The 21,203-nt window shown below is 42.7% G+C and overlaps 1 protein-coding gene and 1 long non-coding RNA gene across 5 annotated transcripts in view; both read left to right on the top strand.

Annotated features, from left to right (window-relative positions):
* Nucleotides 1-21,203, top strand: part of AGBL3 (AGBL carboxypeptidase 3) — a 74,750-nt gene that overhangs the window by 30,442 nt on the left and 23,105 nt on the right. For all 4 annotated transcript variants that reach the window (XR_013215949.1, XM_077266793.1, XM_077266794.1 and 1 more), the window contains 3 exons: nt 2,323-2,473; nt 13,994-14,779; nt 20,949-21,117. Coding sequence is in view for 3 of the 4 variants with exons in the window: in XM_077266793.1 (XP_077122908.1) it covers nt 2,323-2,473; nt 13,994-14,779; nt 20,949-21,117 (1,106 nt within the window). In the remaining variant the exon portion in view is untranslated. The remainder of the gene's footprint in view (nt 1-2,322; nt 2,474-13,993; nt 14,780-20,948; nt 21,118-21,203) is intronic.
* Nucleotides 6,036-10,076, top strand: LOC143776936 (uncharacterized). Its single transcript, XR_013215950.1, has 4 exons — nt 6,036-6,072; nt 8,502-8,569; nt 9,476-9,525; nt 9,864-10,076. It is a non-coding gene; the product is annotated as an uncharacterized LOC143776936 (long non-coding RNA).

Genomic DNA, 21,203 nt, shown 5'->3' with positions numbered 1-21,203 from the left:
CGGAGACCACCCGAGCATGCTTGGGGAAACCCGAGTAACGAGTATACTCGCTCATCACTAATGCACTCCCCATAGGCCATACAGTATAATGCACGGGCCCCACATAGGCCTCGTTGCCTGCAGCCATTGGCGGTACACCACTTCTCTTCAGTGGTCTCAGCTTCCTCGCCTTTTCTTGAGTCATTGCTCTTCATCTTATTTTCCTGTGTCCTTCCTATGTCTCGTACTTTTCTGAGTACTTCTGCTTCCTACTCTTCTCGTAGCCTTTCCTATTTCTCTTACTTTCTTGTGTTCTTTTGCTTCCTCTTAGGTCCCTGTGTCGTTCCTGAGTCCTTCTAAATTCATCTACCTTGTGCCATTCCTAGTTCTATTACTTTCCTGTATACTTCTGCTTCTTGTTCCTCTGTGCCGTTCCTACTTTTTATTTTCCACTACATTTCTGCTTTTTCTCCTGTGTTCTTCCTAGTTCTCTTATTTTCCTGTATCTCTTCTTCTTCTGTGTTCTGTCTCATCTTCATTCTCCTCATTCCACTTTCGAGTATCATTCTGCTTCCTCTTCTTCTTCTGTTCCCTTCCTCGTTCTCTTACTTTCCTGTATACTTTATATAATAGATAAATGTGGATGAAATCCGCGCTGCTATGACAAATGACGAATCCAGATATATTTGTGAAATACTCCGGTGGTTTATTCAAGGCGTTTCAAAGTTCATGGCTGCTTCTTCAGGAAATTACCACAGAAAGATATGACAAACGGCACCATTGCATTGCTTATATACATTCAGAATTCAAATAATGGCGCCAATTGAATTCGTCATTTGTCATAGCAGCACGGATTTCATCCACATTTATCTATTATAACGGTTCTGAGAGGTCGCATTGTCGACCTGTGGATCTGCAGCAGCTGACATCTATACGCTTTACTCTGCACTATCAGGTGAGCAGTTCTCTTGCAATTGATTGGAACAATCCTGGGGATAAGACCCTATTTGCGCTTTTTTGTCTCCTATTTTCTCTACTTTCCTGTATACTTCTGATTCCTCTTCTTCTTCTGTGCCTTTCCTCTTTCTCTTACTTTCCTGTATCTCTTCTTCTTCTGTGCCCTTCCTTGTTCTCTTACTTTCCGGTATCTTTCTACTTCTTCTGTGCTCTTCCTCATTCTTGCTTTCCTGTATCTTTCTGCTTTCTCTTCTTCTTCTGTGCCCTTCCTCATTCTTACTTTCCTGTATCTTTCTCCTTCCACTTCTTCTGTGTTCTTCCTCATTCTCTTACTTTCCTGTATCTCTTCTTCAGTGCCCTTCCTCGTTTTCTTTCCTGTATCTTTCTGCTTCCTCTTCTTCTGTGCTCTTCCTCGTTCTTACTTTCCTGTATCATTCTGCTTCCTCTTCTTCTTCTGTGCCCTTCCTTGTTCTCTTACTTTCCTGTGTCTTTCTGCTTCCTCTTCTTCTTCTGTGCCCTTCCTCGTTCTCTTACTTTCCTATTTCTTTCTGCTTCCTCTTCTTCTTCTGTGCTCTTCCTCATTCTTACTTTCCTGTATCTTTCTGCTTCCTCTTCTCCTGTGCTCTTCATCGTTCTTACTTTCCTGTATCTTTCTGCTTCCTCTTCTTCTTTTGTGCCCTTCCTTGTTCTCTTACTTTCCTGTATCTCTTCTTCTTCTGTGCCCTTCCTTGTTCTTTTACTTTCCTGTGTCTTTCTGCTTCCTCTTCTTCTGTGCCCTTCCTCGTTCTTACTTTCCTGTATCTTTCTGCTTCCTCTTCTTCTGTGCCCTTCCTCGTTCTCTTACTTTCCTGTATCTTTCTGCTTCCTCTTCTGTTCTCTTCCTCGTTCTTATTTTCCTGTATCTTTCTGCTTCCTCTTCTTCTTCCGTGCCCTTCCTTGTTCTCTTACTTTCCTGTATCTTTCTGCTTCCTCTTTTTCTGTGCTCTTCCTCATTCTTACTTTCCTGTATCTTTCTGCTTCCTCTTCTTCTGTGCCCTTCCTCGTTCTCTTACTTTCCTCTATCTCTTCTTCTTCTATGCCCTTCCTCGTTCTTACTTTCTTGTATCTTTCTGCTTCCACTTCTCCTGTGTCCTTTGTGGTTCTCCTACTTTCCTATGTCTTTCTGCTTCCTCTTCTCCTGGTTTTCTTTATTTCCTGTGTCCCTATATATTACCATACTTTTCTTCTATACTTGTGCTGTCTTTAACTCCTCTTTTCTGATGTTGTCCCTTTTACTACAGCCCCAGTCTCTTCTGCCTCCTCCATCTTCTGTCAGAATTACTCTTCGCACTCTTCCGCTCTATGTTCCATTTTAGTGGCTGAATTGTGCTCTCTGTATCCTCCTAGGTTGGAAGGAGTCGTATTTTATGTGTTCCCGTGTGGGTGGTAATTGCAGCCCCCTCAAGCCCTCGTCTTCCCACAGCTGTGAAGAATCCAACGACACTCTGGTGTTCGAATCTCGATTCGAGAGCGGGAACTTGCAGAAAGTGATACAGGTGTAAGAAAACATGTCCTGACACATGTATCTTGTCCTTTTCCTGCAGTTTTAAAATATGAGATATACAGTAGCAAAACAGAGACAACCTTTGTAGATGGCATATGCACTTCCACTCCAATCATTGTCTATGTGACTGCACTCCGCCAGTCCCATAAACAATGAATGGAGTGCAAACGCATTCCTTGTTCTCGGTATTCATAGGGGTCCATCACTTGCTCAAAAAATTGAGTTAAATACCTTGTAAAAATCCCTCGGCTCCGCCGATTCTGCTGCCTCTTTCCATTTTGCTCCATTGCAGAGATATTCACATTTGTTTCTTTTGGAGCGCAGAGCATAAAATCTCTGCTTGCATACCAGCTGGGCTTTTCTTCACAACCTTCTTTGTGGGCGTGCACTTTCACGCCTCTTTCCCATACGCAGCCAATCACAGCTCGGCAGCTGGTCTTGGACCCGAGCTGCGATTGAAGGCATCTGGGGGAGGGGAGAAAGTGCACGCCCCCAGAGAAGACTCTAAAGAAACGCCCAGTTGGTCTGCAAGCAGAGATTTCACATACTGCGTTCCAAATGCAACAAATGTGAGTATCTCTGCAATGGAGCGACACAGAGCAAAACGGAAAAAAGTGACAGAATCGGGAGAGCTCATAGATTCTTACAAGGGAACTCAATTTGTTTTTTTTTGTTTGTTTTTCTTTTTCTTAAAATAAAAAGTAGTCTGATTTAAGAAAAAAACAACTTTTTTTACAATCTGGTTTTATTTTCAGATTTTTTTTTTTCTGTACTTGTCATGACTAAACTGTAAAACAGATAAACATATAAGTGAACTGTACATATATACATGTAATCTATTAAAAAGAACCGAAAAAAAGGGAAAACAAGAAAAATAATAACAACAACAATAACATCAGGTCCAAAATTAATAATGGTACTAATTGACAGCTGTAACAACAGTATTTCTGCCCCATACAATTACAAGAACATACTGTGAATACCCTATCATAGGGGTGGGGAATCCCCCAATTCTTTGCAGGTAGGAGCAAGGCTATTCCGGAGAAACAGTCATATAGAGCACATATACAGGTCTAGAACAGGAAACCAGGTGCAGCGATCAGGTCGCTGATGCAATGTACTGACCTTGTGCCAAAGAGGTAGAGGAGAGGAGAAAGAGCCGAGTTCCCATAGGGCTAAAGGGAAGTAGAGAGAAAAAAAAAAAAAAACAACAGGGAATAAGCAAATAGCCAGTAAAGCAAGTAAGCCACTATAAGCAAGAGGAGAACGACTTAATAATTACCAGCTCTGGTGCAGTTGTGTGGAAGCGCGTCCGCCTGGTGGGTGATGTAGGAGCAAATGTGTAAGGCTGCAAGTATTTATACACAAGACCCATGCGGTGATATCCGGGTCTGCGCAGTGGCTCAGACTGGGAAAGAGGCTAGGAACGCTGTGTATTCAGACCGAGTCTGCGCTGTGGCCGCAGAGTAGATGCCAGCAGCGTGATAGTCCGGCGCCTGCGTAGTGTGTTCAGGGAGATCTGTAGTGCGCTCTGGCTAAAGCTACTGCAGGTTGGGGCGGAGTCCAAGCAACCAGCGTGGAGGACTAAGGGAGCGTGTATGTAAAGAGAGAAGTTAGGGAGCGTGTATAAAGAGAAAACAAAAGGAACATGAAAGTAAAAGGCTGGGAACCGAGTGTATGTGTATTGGAGGTATAGATGGAGGTGTCACAGAGTCAGCAAAAGAAAAAGAAGATGGAAAAAATAAAACGCTGTGAATGAAAAAAATAAAAAATAGTAATAGAAAAAAAAGGAGAAGAGAGGAAGGTGTGTATGTTTAAAGTAAGCAGAGTTATGTCTAATATCGGTAAGCAAGTTAAAATGGGGGTATACACTCCCTCTAGACGGGAGGAAAAAATAGGGAATGGTACATAAATAAAAAAATATACAAAAGTAATATCAAAAATAAAAAATAAAAATCTCAAAGAAAAGCAGGAAAAAATTTTTTTTAAAAAATGAGAAAAATATAAGGGACTTACCCAGAGCAGCCGAATAGAGGAAAAGAAAACCAAATACATATTTTTCTTATAATATTTGCTCAAGAGGTCTGATGTGGGAAGGAAGAGTGGAGACAAAAAGAATGACATAGGTTAGAAACAGGGGCGACCTTGACCGAAGAACCTGGAGAACCTGCGGCAGATATAGTTACAACATATCAAAGTTACATATAGAACAACCTACTCAACTAAAAGATCAAATCTAATTCCCTGTTGAGGCCTTTGGGGGCCATAGTTTGTAGCGTATAAATCCAAAAGGATTCTCTTTCCTTCAGGAGTTTAACGTGATCACCCCCACGTCTGGGTTTTTTCACCCTTTCTATCACCTGGTAGCGGAGTTGGGAAACGGAGTGGTTGGCCAGAGCAAAGTGGTGTGGAAGTGGGAGCCAAGTTTTTTTCAGTCTAATTGTAGATTTGTGGCTCGAAATTCTGTCACGCACATGCTGCGTGGTCTCCCCTATATACAGGAGGCCACACGGGCATTTAATAAGGTACACCACAAAGTTGGTTTCACAAGTATAAAATCCATTGATCTTAAAACTCTTGCCTGTGTGCGGATGTAGGAATTCACTGGATCTAATTACATTGGCACAACATGCGCAATTCAAGCATGGGAATGTACCCATTCGCTGCGAGCTCAGGAATTGTTGTATAGGTTGTTTAGTGAGACTGCCAATGTCGGCCCTGACCAGGGAGTCTTTGTAGTTCCTAGGTCTGCGTTTGCACATCAGTGCTGGTGTTTGGAAGGATGCTACTTGTGGGTAGGCTTCTGAAAGGAGAGGCCAGTGCTTGTTGATGGTTTTATAGATTAGTGGCATGACGGGGTGGTGTGTGTGTACGAAAGGAACCCGTTCGGGTTTAGAAACGCTGGATCTACTAGGAGGGCGTTCAAGTGCCCTCTGTTTTTCCATTGTAAGAATTTTTTCTGGGTATTTCCTGCTCCTGAATTTTTGGGCCATGTCCTCCAACCGTGAACCAACCAAGTCTGGATCAGAAACAATGTTGGTGACCCGCAGGAATTGGGAGCGTGGGAGACTCTCACGGGTAGACCTAGGATGACAGCTTGTGAAAAGAAGTAAATTATTAGAGTCAGTGGGTTTTACAAAAATATCCGTGTCCAAACCCCCTTTGTCATTTTTGGTCACCAAGGTGTCCAAAAATGGGATTTTCTGGGTGTCACAGCTAGGGGTGAACTGCAGCTCTGGTCTGATGTTGTTGATCTGTGAAACAAAAGAAGAAAAAGTATCTGGTGTTCCATCCCATAGGCAGAACACATCATCGATGTATCGGAGCCAGCATTTAGAGTGTTTCAGGAACAGTGTGTTGTTGTAAATGTGTTCGTTCTCAAATGTGTCCATGTAGATGTTCGCGTATGCTGGTGCCACATTAGAGCCCATGGCTCATTCAGTTCGGACAGCAGTGGTTCTTCCCACAATTACAATCAGAGACATTTTTTAGGCAAGGGACCTCCTCCGAGGGGCAACTCACGACAACAAGGAGGAGACCGACCAGGAGATCGCACCGTAAATCCAACAGATCGCATGGTGACGAGGTCGCAGGTAGGGATTCCAAATCCGTCATAAACATTTCCTCTTATACCCTGAGCCCCTCTGAGCTTTCTGTTTTACAATGTGGTCTTTCTTTTTGCCCAACCCCCCCATGGGATAGCTTTAAACTTGAGCAGGACCTCCAACATTTTTTTCGCAATATTAGATTAAAAACACACTTTGGCCTACAGAATGATCGTGTCCGGGATAGACCTCCCTTTAACTCAGGGAGCCCCATCCCCGAATTATCCATCTCATCCTTAGGTTTATTTAACAAGAGCTCTTTCCATCCGCCACGTACGTACCATGCAGCAGAAACTTGTATTGATTTAATACATAGAGATGTACAAAGTATTCTCGTCAAACAACAAAAGGGGTTGCTCCCAACTAAAAACAACATTACACCCTTGGAAAGACAAGCCTTAGAATCTCTACGCCATAACAATAATATAGTAATCAAGCCGGCAGACAAAGGGGGTGCCATAGTCATCATGAATAAAAACGATTACCTAAGAGAAATCAACAATCAATTGGCGGACACATCTACTTATCTAAAAATCTCCCATGATCCCACTCCCGTGACTAGGTCCAAGATCAACACTATTCTCAGTAAATACCTCGCCCTTGGATGCATTGACCAAAAAACAGCTACCTTTCTATCCAACCCACACCCCACATTACCTGTCTTTTATGTTCTCCCCAAAATTCATAAATCCCTCACGAATCCCCCGGGCCGCCCCATAGTCGCATCAACAGACTCCATCCTAGCACCTCTGTCCATTTTTTTAGAAAAGTATCTGACCCCATTGGTTAAAAATACAAAATCTTTTATCCTGGATACAGGCCACTTTATCAGGACAATCAAGCAGTTTTCCACGGTCACATCACATTGCCTTTTGACTACTCTTGATGTCAAGAGTTTATACACATCCATCAAGCACGAACTAGGCTTGGAGGCGGTGGATAACCTACTACAGACCCTAGATCTTAGCCCACAATCCCAGCAGTTTATTTTAGACCTTCTTTCTGTAGTCCTCAAGGACAATTTTTTTATGTTTGGGGATCAGTTCTACCTTCAAACCTGCGGGACCGCCATGGGCTCTAATGTGGCACCAGCATACGCGAACATCTACATGGACACATTTGAGAACGAACACATTTACAACAACACACTGTTCCTGAAACACTCTAAATGCTGGCTCCGATACATCGATGATGTGTTCTGCCTATGGGATGGAACACCAGATACTTTTTCTTCTTTTGTTTCACAGATCAACAACATCAGACCAGAGCTGCAGTTCACCCCTAGCTGTGACACCCAGAAAATCCCATTTTTGGACACCTTGGTGACCAAAAATGACAAAGGGGGTTTGGACACGGATATTTTTGTAAAACCCACTGACTCTAATAATTTACTTCTTTTCACAAGCTGTCATCCTAGGTCTACCCGTGAGAGTCTCCCACGCTCCCAATTCCTGCGGGTCACCAACATTGTTTCTGATCCAGACTTGGTTGGTTCACGGTTGGAGGACATGGCCCAAAAATTCAGGAGCAGGAAATACCCAGAAAAAATTCTTACAATGGAAAAACAGAGGGCACTTGAACGCCCTCCTAGTAGATCCAGCGTTTCTAAACCCGAACGGGTTCCTTTCGTACACACACACCACCCCGTCATGCCACTAATCTATAAAACCATCAACAAGCACTGGCCTCTCCTTTCAGAAGCCTACCCACAAGTAGCATCCTTCCAAACACCAGCACTGATGTGCAAACGCAGACCTAGGAACTACAAAGACTCCCTGGTCAGGGCCGACATTGGCAGTCTCACTAAACAACCTATACAACAATTCCTGAGCTCGCAGCGAATGGGTACATTCCCATGCTTGAATTGCGCATGTTGTGCCAATGTAATTAGATCCAGTGAATTCCTACATCCGCACACAGGCAAGAGTTTTAAGATCAATGGATTTTATACTTGTGAAACCAACTTTGTGGTGTACCTTATTAAATGCCCGTGTGGCCTCCTGTATATAGGGGAGACCACGCAGCATGTGCGTGACAGAATTTCGAGCCACAAATCTACAATTAGACTGAAAAAAACTTGGCTCCCACTTCCACACCACTTTGCTCTGGCCAACCACTCCGTTTCCCAACTCCGCTACCAGGTGATAGAAAGGGTGAAAAAACCCAGACGTGGGGGTGATCACGTTAAACTCCTGAAGGAAAGAGAATCCTTTTGGATTTATACGCTACAAACTATGGCCCCCAAAGGCCTCAACAGGGAATTAGATTTGATCTTTTAGTTGAGTAGGTTGTTCTATATGTAACTTTGATATGTTGTAACTATATCTGCCGCAGGTTCTCCAGGTTCTTCGGTCAAGGTCGCCCCTGTTTCTAACCTATGTCATTCTTTTTGTCTCCACTCTTCCTTCCCACATCAGACCTCTTGAGCAAATATTATAAGAAAAATATGTATTTGGTTTTCTTTTCCTCTATTCGGCTGCTCTGGGTAAGTCCCTTATATTTTTCTCATTTTTTTTTTTTTTTTTTTTTTTTTTTTTTTTTTTTTTTTTTAAAATTTTTTCCTCCTTTTCTTTGAGATTTTTATTTTTTTATTTTTGATATTACTTTTGTATATTTTTTTATTTATGTACCATTCCCTATTTTTTCCTCCCGTCTAGAGGGAGTGTATACCCCCATTTTAACTTGCTTACCGATATTAGACATAACTCTGCTTACTTTAAACATACACACCTTCCTCTCTTCTCCTTTTTTTCTATTACTATTTTTTATTTTTTTCATTCACAGCGTTTTATTTTTTCCATCTTCTTTTTCTTTTGCTGACTCTGAGACACCTCCATCTATACCTCCAATACACATACACTCGGTTCCCAGCCTTTTGCTTTCATGTTCTTTTTGTTTTCTCTTTATACACGCTCCCTAACTTCTCTCTTTACATACACGCTCCCTTAGTCCTCCACGCTGGTTGCTTGGACTCCGCCCCAACCTGCAGTAGCTTTAGCCAGAGCGCTCTACAGATTTCCCTGAACACACTACGCAGGCGCCGGACTATCACGCTGCTGGCATCTACTCTGCGGCCACAGCGCAGACTCGGTCTGAATACACAGCGTTCCTAGCCTCTTTCCCAGTCTGAGCCACTGCGCAGACCCGGATATCACCGCATGGGTCTTGTGTATAAATACTTGCAGCCTTACACATTTGCTCCTACATCACCCACCAGGCGGACACGCTTCCACACAACTGCACCAGAGCTGGTAATTATTAAGTCGTTCTCCTCTTGCTTATAGTGGCTTACTTGCTTTACTGGCTATTTGCTTATTCCCTGTTTTTTTTTTTTTTTTTTTTTTTTTTTTTTTTTTTTTTTTTTTTTTTTTTTCTCTCTACTTCCCTTTAGCCCTATGGGAACTCGGCTCTTTCTCCTCTCCTCTACCTCTTTGGCACAAGGTCAGTACATTGCATCAGCGACCTGATCGCTGCACCTGGTTTCCTGTTCTAGACCTGTATATGTGCTCTATATGACTGTTTCTCCGGAATAGCCTTGCTCCTACCTGCAAAGAATTGGGGGATTCCCCACCCCTATGATAGGGTATTCACAGTATGTTCTTGTAATTGTATGGGGCAGAAATACTGTTGTTACAGCTGTCAATTAGTACCATTATTAATTTTGGACCTGATGTTATTGTTGTTGTTATTATTTTTCTTGTTTTCCCTTTTTTTCGGTTCTTTTTAATAGATTACATGTATATATGTACAGTTCACTTATATGTTTATCTGTTTTACAGTGAGGTTTTGATAAAGACCCGCTGGGGTCGAAACGTTACCCGAATTGAATAGTCCGCCACCCATTTACCTCCTAAAAAAGCACCTGGTGATGTTTATTGTATATGTTAATAAAGAAACTACACAGTTTGCTGAACTTTCAACCAATTGAGTGCGGCTGATTTTTCCTATACTTGGACTATTTTTGTTCATGCCTGCACCAACCCAGTGACAGTGTGCACATCTTTTTCCTGGATTGTCATGACTAAACGACATAAAAAAGTGGAGAGCAGTAGACCCAAATGTACACAGCACAAGCTGAAAAGTGACAGTGAATCCGCAATATTTTAGGAAAATAGAAAAACACCCAAAAAAAACCATGTACAACAATTTGGCATGTAAAAGCTTGTTCTGGCGCCAATCACCTCCACATCGGGAGGTGAGCGGCGCTGATGACTGCCCAGGCACCTGCACGTCCCGATGTGGAAGCGAGCAGCGCCAGCGCAATCTTTTTAAGCATCCTCCAGCATGATTTAGAAAATATATATGTATATACTGTATATATATATATATATATATATATATATATATATATATATATATATATATATATATATATATATATATATATACACATATCTCAAAAATATAAAGGGAACACTTGAACAACAGAATCTAACTCCAAGTAAATCAAACTTCTATAAAATCAAACTGTCCACTTAGGAAGCAACACTGATTGACAATCGATTTCACATGCTGTTGTGCAAATGGAATAGACAACAGATGGAAATTATTGGCAATTATCAAGACACCCTCAATAAACGAGTGGTTCTGCAGGTGGGGACCACAGACCACATCTCAGTACCAATGTTTCTGGCTGATGTTTTGGTCACTTTTGAATGTTGGTTGTGCTTTCACACTCGTGGTAGCATGAGACGGACTCTACAACCCACACAAGTGGCTCAGGTAGTGCAGCTCATCCAGGATGGCACATCAATGCGAGCTGTGGCAAGAAGGTTTGCTGTGTCTGTCAGCGCAGTGTCCAGAGGCTGGAGGCGCTACCAGGAGACAGGCTAGTACACCAGGAGATGTGGAGGGGGCCGTAGGAGGGCAACAACCCAGCAGCAGGACCGCTACCTCAGCCTTTGCGCAAGGAGGAACAGGAGGAGCACTGCCAGAGCCCTGCAAAATGACCTCCAGCAGGCCACAAATGTGCATGTGTCTGCACCAACGGTTAGAAACCGACTCCATGAGGATGGTCTGAGTGCCTGACGTCCACAGATGGGGGTTGTGCTCACAGCCCAACACCGTGCAGGACGCTTGGCTTTTTCCACAGAACACCAGGATTGGCAAATTTCCCACTGGCGCCCTGTTCTCTTCACAGATGAAAGCAGGTTCACACTGAGCACATGTGACAGAGTCTGGAGACGCCATGGAGAGCGATCTGCTACCTGCAACATCCTTCAGCATGACCGGTTTGGCAGTGGGTCAGTAATGGTGTGGGGTGGCATTTCTTTGGATGGCCGCACAGCCCTCCATGTGCTCACCAGAGGTAGCCTGACTGCCATTAGGTACCGAGATGAGATCCTCAGACCCCTAGTGAGACCATATGCTGGTGCGGTTGGCCCTGGGTTCCTCCTAATGCAGGACAATGCCAGACCTCATGTGGCTGGAGTGTGTCAGCAGTTCCTGCAAGATGAAGGCATTGAAGCTATGGACTGGCCCGCCCGTTCCCCGGACCTGAATCCTATTGGACACATCTGGGACATCATGTCTCGCACCATCCACCAACGTCACGTTGCAACACAGACTGTCCAGAAGTTGGCGGATGCTTTAGTCCAGGTCCGGGAGGAGATCCCTCAGGAGACCATCCGCCGCCTCATCAGGAGCATGCCCAGGCGTTGTAGGGAGATCATACAGGCACATGGAGGCCACACACAATACTGAGCATCATTTCCTTGTCTTGAGGCATCTTCACTGAAGTTGGATCAGCCTGCAACTTCATTTTCCACTTTGATTTTGAGCATCATTCCAAATCCAGGCCTCCGTGGGATATTCATTTTGATTTACTTTGATAATTGTTATGTTTTATTGTTCTGAACACATTCCACTATGCAATGAATACAAATTTGCAACTGGAATATTTCATTCAGAGATATCTAGGATGTGGATTTTATTGATCCCTTTATTTTTTTGAGCAATGTGTGTAATATATATATATATATATATATATATATATATATATATATATATATATATATATATATATATATATATATATATATATATATATTTTTTTTTTTTTTTTTTTTGCCGAGAAGTGAGCGATCATATTCTCCCCTAACGTATCAGACTTTACACCTCATTTGGCAGCAGATTATCAAAAAAGATGGAAATGACCGTGTATCATCAAGATAAGAGCTTGGTTCATTGTGCTGCCGTGCCACCCTGTGGCCGGCCCAGGAAATAAAATATTATACATATATATATTATATATGAACACACACATACACACGTTTACTTAAGATGAGTGACAGTGTCGAGGAGCGACCTGGGGGTTGTCATCGACTAACCTGAATACATCACAGTCACTGACGGCCGTTAAAGCCAAGCTCATGTATCAGAAATCTACTACACGCATTAGCATTTTTATTTTCTCAGTGGGAAAGCTTCTTTTTTTCACCAGCCGCCGTCTGCTGTATATGGAATAAATTGCCATAAATGTCATTAGTAGCTGCGCATAATAATAGTATAAGTCACAGTCTTCGCTCGGGAGGCAGACACGACTCTTGCTTGTCAGCGAGCGCACGCGTTTCAATGATATCCATATAATGTTAAGTGCCCACTCGGAGGAGAATGATAGAGGGGGTACAAGCACAAAAGTGTCAATCACTCGCCTCGACTCTAGTTTTCCAGCTGTTCTCTATGAAGTAGGTAACTTCAGCAGACTAAAGGTACTGTCACACAGTCACACTTTGGACACTACGACGGCACGATCCGTGACGTCGCAGCGTCGTATGATTATCGCTCCAGCGTCGTAGACTGCGGTCACACGTTGCAATCACGGCGCTGGAGCGATGCCGAAGTCCCCGGGTAACCAGGGTAAACATCGGGTTACTAAGCGCAGGGCCGCGCTTAGTAACCCGATGTTTACCCTGGTTACCAGCGTAAATGTAAAAAAAACAAACCGTACATACTCACATTCCGGTGTCTGTCCCCGGCGTTCTGCTTCTCTCCACTGTGTAAGCAGCAGAGCCGGAAAGCACAGCGGTGACGTCAGACGTCACCGCTGTGCTCGCTTTCCGGCTGGCAGGCGCTCACAGTGCAGAGAAGCTGAGACGCCGGGGGACAGACACCGGAATGTGAGTATGTACTGTTTGTTTTTTTTTACTTTTACGCTGGTAACCACGGTAAACATCGGGTTACTAAGCGCGGCCCTGCGCTTAGTTACCCGATGTTTACCCTGGTTACAAGCGAACACATCGCTGGATCGCTGTCACACACAACGATCCAGCGATGTCAGCGGGTGATCAAGCGACGAAAGAAAGTTCCAAACGATCTGCTACGACGTACGATTCTCAGCAGGATCCCTGATCGCTGCTGCGTGTCAGACACAGCGATATCGTATGGATATCGCTGGAACGTCACGGATCGTACCGTCGTAGCGATCAAAGTGTGACTGTGTGACAGTACCCTTAGAGGGGTTCTCCAAGGATTAAATTATGTTTTAATCTTAATTTTAATAGATCTTTGAATAATAATAAGCTCCACAATTGGATGTGTTTAAAAAAAAAAAAAAAAAGATCCTTTGCTGAGATAATCTTATACATTTGCCCCTGGACTGGAGACACAGCAGAAACACTTGTTCCTGTGATAAAACAGGCAGGGAAATGTCGCTGCTGTGATAAAACAGGCAGGGAGAACACATACACACTCAGGTGAGATGAGCATGCATGTACATGTTGAAATGATAAGAATAATTGCCAACAGCAATCTAAGATGGAAAGGGGATGAAGCTCTAAATTGGCGCTGCCTTCCTCTTATTGTCAATAGCGATGGCGGTCTGTCGACAAGTTTGGGCATAATGTCTAAGGTGGGAGTAGCCCACTATATCCGAGACCCTCCAGCTGACCAGTGTTGTGTCTCCGTACAGGGGTGACTACGACTACCAACTGACCCTGCGCAGTGACCTGTACACCGGCCGGCACACCCAGTGGTACTACTTCCAGGTGAAGAACACAAGGGCGGGCGTCCCTTACCGATTCACCATCGTCAACTTCATGAAACCCACAAGTCTGTACAGCCACGGCATGCGTCCCCTCATGTATTCCGAGACGGACGCCAACGCCCGTCACATTGGGTGGAAGAGGATCGGGGACGAGATAAAGTATTACAAGAACAGCTGGGCTGGAGAAGGACCGGGCCATTACTCCCTGTCCTGGACCTTCAGGTTCCCTCACAGCAGAGACACTTGTTACTTCGCCCACTGCTACCCATATACTTACTCCAACCTCCAAGATTACCTGGCCGGGGTAGCCAACGACCCAGAGCGCTCCAGATACTGTAAGATCCGGGTCCTGTGCCACTCCTTGGCCGGTAACATTGTGTACATACTGACTATCACCAACCCCTCCCCGACCACCGAGGAACGCAAGAAGAAGAAGAAAGCTGTGATCCTGACGGCCCGGGTCCACCCAGGGGAGACCAACAGCTCCTGGATGATGAAAGGGTTCCTGGACTACATACTAAGCTCCAGGAGCGATGCCCAGCTGCTGAGAGACACCTTTGTCTTTAAGGTGGTGCCCATGTTAAACCCGGACGGGGTGATTGTGGGGAACTATCGCTGCTCTCTATCCGGACGGGATCTAAACCGTAATTATAAGTCCAGACTGAAAGACTCCTTCCCATCTATATGGTTCACCCGAAATATGATCCGACGGTAAGATTGTGTGTGCGACTATCCGTTTGTCTCATCGATTTCCTATGTCTAATATCAATGTCATATCTGTATTACGGTATCTATAATAGCTATCAGTCTTTCTATCCTATATTTGTCAGTCTGTCTATTTTCTTATGTCTCATAACTCTAACCAGCTATTTTCTATTTTTCATGTCTATCTGATATCTACATTTTATCTGTCTCCTAGCTTTCTATCCATCTGTTTCTCTCATATCTAATATTTATCTTTCTCATATGTATCTTATAGCTATCTCTGTACCTATCTTGTATCAATTTAATATCCGTCCCGCATCGCTCGGATCGACCCGTCCCGCATCCCTTGGCTCGACCCGTCCCGCATCCCTTGGCTCGATCCGTCCTGCATCCCTTGGCTCGATCCGTCCCGCATCCCTTGGCTCGATCCGTCCCGCATCCCTTGGCTCGATCCGTCCCGCATCCCTCGGCTCGATCCGTCCCGCATCCCTCGGCTCGATCCGTCCCGCATCCCTCGGCTCGATCCGTCCTGCATCCCTCGGCTCGATCCGTCCTGCATCCCTCGGCTCGATCCGTCCTGCATCCCTCGGCTCGATCCGTCCTGCATCCCTCGGCTCGATCCGTCCTGCATCCCTCGGCTCGATCCGTCCTGCATCCCTCGGCTCGATCCGTCCTGCATCCCTCGGCTCGATCCGTCCTGCATCGCTCGGCTCGACCCGTCCTGCATCGCTCGGCTCTATCCGTCCAGCATCGCTCGGCTCGATCCATCCCGCATCGCTCGACCCGTCCTGCATTGCTCGGCTCGACCCATCCCGCATCCCTTGGCTCGATTAGTCCCGCATCGCTCGACCTGTCCCACATTGCTCGGCTCAACCCGTCCCTCATCCCTCAGCTCGATCCCTCCCGCATCGCTCGACTCATCCCGCATCGCTCGGCTAGACCCATCCCGCATTCCTCAGCTCGACCCGTCCCGCATCCCTCGGCTCGACCCGTCCCGTCCCGCATCCCTCGGCTCGACCCGTCCCTCATCGCTCGACCCGTCCCGCATTGCTCGGCTCGACCCGTCTCGCATCGCTCGGCTCGACCCGTCTCGCATCGCTCGGCTCGACCCGTCTCGCATCGCTTGGCTCGACCCGTCCCGCATCGCTCGGCTCGACCCGTCCCGCATCGCACGGCTCGACCCGTCCCGCATCCCTCGGCTCGACCCGTCCCGCATCGCTTGGCTCGACCCGTCTTGCATCGCTCGGCTCGACCCGTCCCGCATCGCTCGGCTCGACCCGTCTCGCATCGCTCGGCTCGACCCGTCCCGCATCGCACGGCTCGACCCGTCCCGCATCCCTCGGCTCGACCCGTCCCGCATCGCTCGGCTCGACCCGTCTCGCATCGCTCGGCTCGACCCGTCCCGCATCGCTCGGCTCGACCCGTCTCGCATCGCTCGGCTCGACCCGTCCCGCATCGCTCGGCTCCATCCATCCTGCAACGCTTGATACAGCACCAACTGACAGAATATGGGAGAAAATCAGAGTATCTGTGTGACATTGCAGAGTTATATTTCATTCAGAGACCCTGGAGAGTGGGAAGACCACCGCTATAGGCAGTGATGGCTATAAATCAAATAATACATACATGGCATAGAAAATCCAAATAATACCACTTAAAAAAGGTCAAAATATATCTCCATATAAAAGCCAACTAATACCATTATACAAAGGTGAAATAATACTGTCATATGGCGGTCAGAAAATATGCACAGCCTATACAATATTGTCATGTAAAACTGAAATACTTAGATGACAAATATTACCACCATATAAACATGAAATAATATCCTCATGCAGTCTAATACCGCCATGTGAAGATCAATTAATGTCACTATATAGAGTTTAACGAAGTCCTACATGCAAAAAATCAAATATTACCGTAGAGTCCAAATTATACTGTCAAAGATAAAATATTTCCATCCTGAATCCAAAATCCAAATAATACCGCTGTGCAAAAATCTGCTAATGATACCACTTTAGAAATAATTCTATATTCACATGCAAAGACCGAATAATACCATAAAACAAAATCTGAAGTAATGCTACCATATAGTATTATACATAATACCGCCATAACGAGCTGAAATATTTATATACAATGATGACAACACTATCATGGAAAGATCCAATATCGCCATACAGAACTCAAATAACCCCTCCATGTGAAAGTCAATAATACTGCCAGGAATAATCTAGCCTTATATAGTCCAACTAACACTGCACGTTTCTCTCGGCAGCGCACAGTATTTTTTCTCGGCAGCACACAACACTATAGGAATCCTTTTACAGGACCCCTCGGTCTCTGACTTTTTCTCGGCAGCGCACTCTGAAGCATCACCACCTGCACTTTGCTCAGTCAGTCACATTGTCATTTTCTTTCCATCCGTGCAGATGTCAAACAAACTTTATTTATTTATTTTTTTTAGAATTGTTATGCATAATATAAGAGATAAGAATCATTATTACAATAATAATCTCCCGCTGACAACACAAAGACTCCATCTCTGCCCACGTACCTTCCACTTCACCGGCCTAAAGCTCTCATTGTGGAGCTGATTACCAATAATGGTCTGTGTGCCGCTGCCAGTCATGCTGGAGTCGGCTCTGAATATATCACTGCAAAGCTTATTCCATCCCATAATGTCTCTACATGAAGAAAAAAAGGCTATTGTGTCTGCTCCGTGCTTTGTGCTGTGTCCATCTGCCCCCTACTGGTCAATTAGATTACCGTCGCTCATGAAAAAGGAACGGAGTCTACTGAATGTAAGAATGTACAAGAATATAATTACTATAATCCTGCCCCCTATGTACAAGAATATAAGTACTATAATACTGCTCCTATATACTGAATATAACTACTATAATACTGCCCCTATGTACAAGAATATAATTACTATAATACTGCCCCTATGTACAAGAATATAACTACTATAATACTGCTCCTATGTACAAGAATATAACTACTATAATACTGCCCCTATGTACAAGAATATAACTACTATAATACTGCCTCTATGTACAAGAATATAACTACTATAATACTGCCCCCTATGTACAAGAATATAACTACTATAATACTGCCCCCTATGTACAAGAATATAACTACTGTAATACTGCTCTTATGTACAAGAATATAACTGCTATAATACTGCCTCTATGTACAAGAATATAACTACTATAATACTGCCCCTATGTACAAGAATATAATTACTATAATCCTGCCCCTATGTACTAGAATATAACTACTATAATACTGTCCCCCATGTACAAGAATATAACTACTATAATACTGCCACCTATGTACAAGAATATAACTACTATAATACTGCCCCTATGTACAAGAATATAACTACTATAATACTGCCCCTATATACTGAATATAACTACTATAATACTGCCCCCTATGTACAAGAATATAACTACTATAATACTGCTCCTATATACTGAATATAACTACTATAATACTGCCCCTATGTACAAGAATATAACTACTATAATACTGCTCCTATGTACAAGAATATAACTACTATAGTACTGCCCCTATGTACAAGAATATAACTACTATAATACTGCCCCTATGTACAATAATATAACTACTATAATACTGCTCCTATATACAAGAATATAACTACTATAATACTGCTCCTATGTACAAGAATATAACTACTATAATACTGCTCCTATGTACAAGAATATAACTACTATAATACTACCCCCATGTACAATAATATAACTACTATAATACTGCCCCTATGTACAATAATATAACTACTATAATACTGCTCCTATATACAAGAATATAACTACTATAATACTGCCCCTATGTACAAGAATATAACTACTATAATACTATCCTCTATGTACAAGATTATAACTACTATAATACTGCTCCCTATGTACAAGAATATAACTACTATAATACTATCCTCTATGTACAAGAATATAACTACTATAATACTGCCCCTATGTACAAGAATATAACTACTATAATACTATCCTCTATGTACAAGAATATAACTACTATAATACTGCCCCCTATGTACAAGAATATAACTACTATAATACTACCCCCATGTACAATAATATAACTACTATAATACTGCCCCTATGTACAATAATATAACTACTATAATACTGCTCCTATGTACAAGAATATAACTACTATAATACTGCTCCTATGTACAAGAATATAACTACTATAGTACTGCCCCTATGTACAAGAATATAACTACTATAATACTGCCCCCTATGTACAAGAATATAACTACTATAATACTACCCCCATGTACAATAATATAACTACTATAATACTGCCCCTATGTACAATAATATAACTACTATAATACTGCTCCTATGTACAAGAATATAACTACTATAATACTGCTCCTATGTACAAGAATATAACTACTATAATACTGCCCCTATGTACAAGAATATAACTACTATAATACTGCTCCTATGTACAAGAATATAACTACTATAATACTACCCCCATGTACAATAATATAACTACTATAATACTGCTCCTATGTACAAGAATATAACTACTATAATACTGCTCCTATGTACAAGAATATAACTACTATAATACTACCCCATGTACAATAATATAACTACTATAATACTGCCCCTATGTACAATAATATAACTACTATAATACTGCTCCTATACACAAGAATATAACTACTATAATACTGCCCCCTATGTACAAGAATATAACTACTATAATACTGCTCCCTATGTACAAGAATATAACTACTATAATACTGCTCCTATGTACAAGAATATAACTACTATAATACTGCTCCTATGTACAAGAATATAACTACTATAATACTGCCCCTATGTACAAGAATATAACTACTATAATACTGCTCCTATACACAAGAATATAACTACTATAATACTGCCCCCTATGTACAAGAATATAACTACTATAATACTGCTCCCTATGTACAAGAATATAACTACTATAATACTGCTCCTATGTACAAGAATATAACTACTATAATACTGCTCCTATGTACAAGAATATAACTACTATAATACTGCCCCTATGTACAAGAATATAACTACTATAATACTGCTCCTATGTACAAGAATATAACTACTATAATACTACCCCCATGTACAATAATATAACTACTATAATACTGCTCCTATGTACAAGAATATAACTACTATAATACTGCTCCTATGTACAAGAATATAACTACTATAATACTACCCCATGTACAATAATATAACTACTATAATACTGCCCCTATGTACAATAATATAACTACTATAATACTGCTCCTATACACAAGAATATAACTACTATAATACTGCCCCCTATGTACAAGAATATAACTACTATAATACTGCTCCTATGTACAAGAATATAACTACTATAATACTGCTCCTATGTACAAGAATATAACTACTATAATACTGCCCCTATGTACAAGAATATAACTACTATAATACTGCTCCTATACACAAGAATATAACTACTATAATACTGCCCCCTATGTACAAGAATATAACTACTATAATACTGCTCCCTATGTACAAGAATATAACTACTATAATACTGCTCCTATGTACAAGAATATAACTACTATAATACTGCCTCATGTACAGGAATATAACTACTATAATACTGCTCCTATGTACAGAATATAACTACTATAATACTGCCCCTATGTACAAGAATATAACTACTATAATACTGCCTCATGTACAAGAATATAACTACTATAATACTGCCCCTATGTACAGGAATATAACTACTATAATACTGCTCCTATGTACAGAATATAATTACTATAATACTGCCCCTATGTACAGGAATATAACTACTATAATACTGCTCCTATGTACAGAATATAACTACTATAATACTGCTCCTATGTACAAGAATATAACTACTATAATACTGCTCCCTATGTACAAGAATATAACTACTATAATACTGCTCCTATGTACAAGAATATAACTACTATAATACTGCCTCTATGTACAGGAATATAACTACTATAATACTGCCCCTATGTACAAGAATATAACTTGATAGCAGTGCCTTCTGGAGCATGTGTCCTGTAGATGTCGTCCTCCTCTCTGTGACGTGGATCCCGTCCTCTCTTTCTCAGGGTGATGGATGAGCGGGAGATCTTGCTGTATTGTGACCTGCACGGACACAGCAGGAAGCAGAACGTCTTCATGTACGGCTGTAAAGGCAGAGGTGCCCCGAATGGCAGCGAAAGTCACTTGTGTGAGCGCATCTTCCCATTAATTCTCAGCAAGATCTCCCCCGACAAGGTAACCAATGATGGACATGCCAAAACATGGCGGGTCAAAAATGAATGTAAATGAATCCTAACATAGACCCTTACACTAGTTCAGAC

The sequence above is a fragment of the Ranitomeya variabilis genome, chromosome 5 (assembly GCF_051348905.1).
Source record: "Ranitomeya variabilis isolate aRanVar5 chromosome 5, aRanVar5.hap1, whole genome shotgun sequence".
Taxonomy (NCBI): Eukaryota; Metazoa; Chordata; class Amphibia; order Anura; family Dendrobatidae; genus Ranitomeya; species Ranitomeya variabilis.
This window is presented reverse-complemented; position numbering and strand designations above follow the sequence as displayed.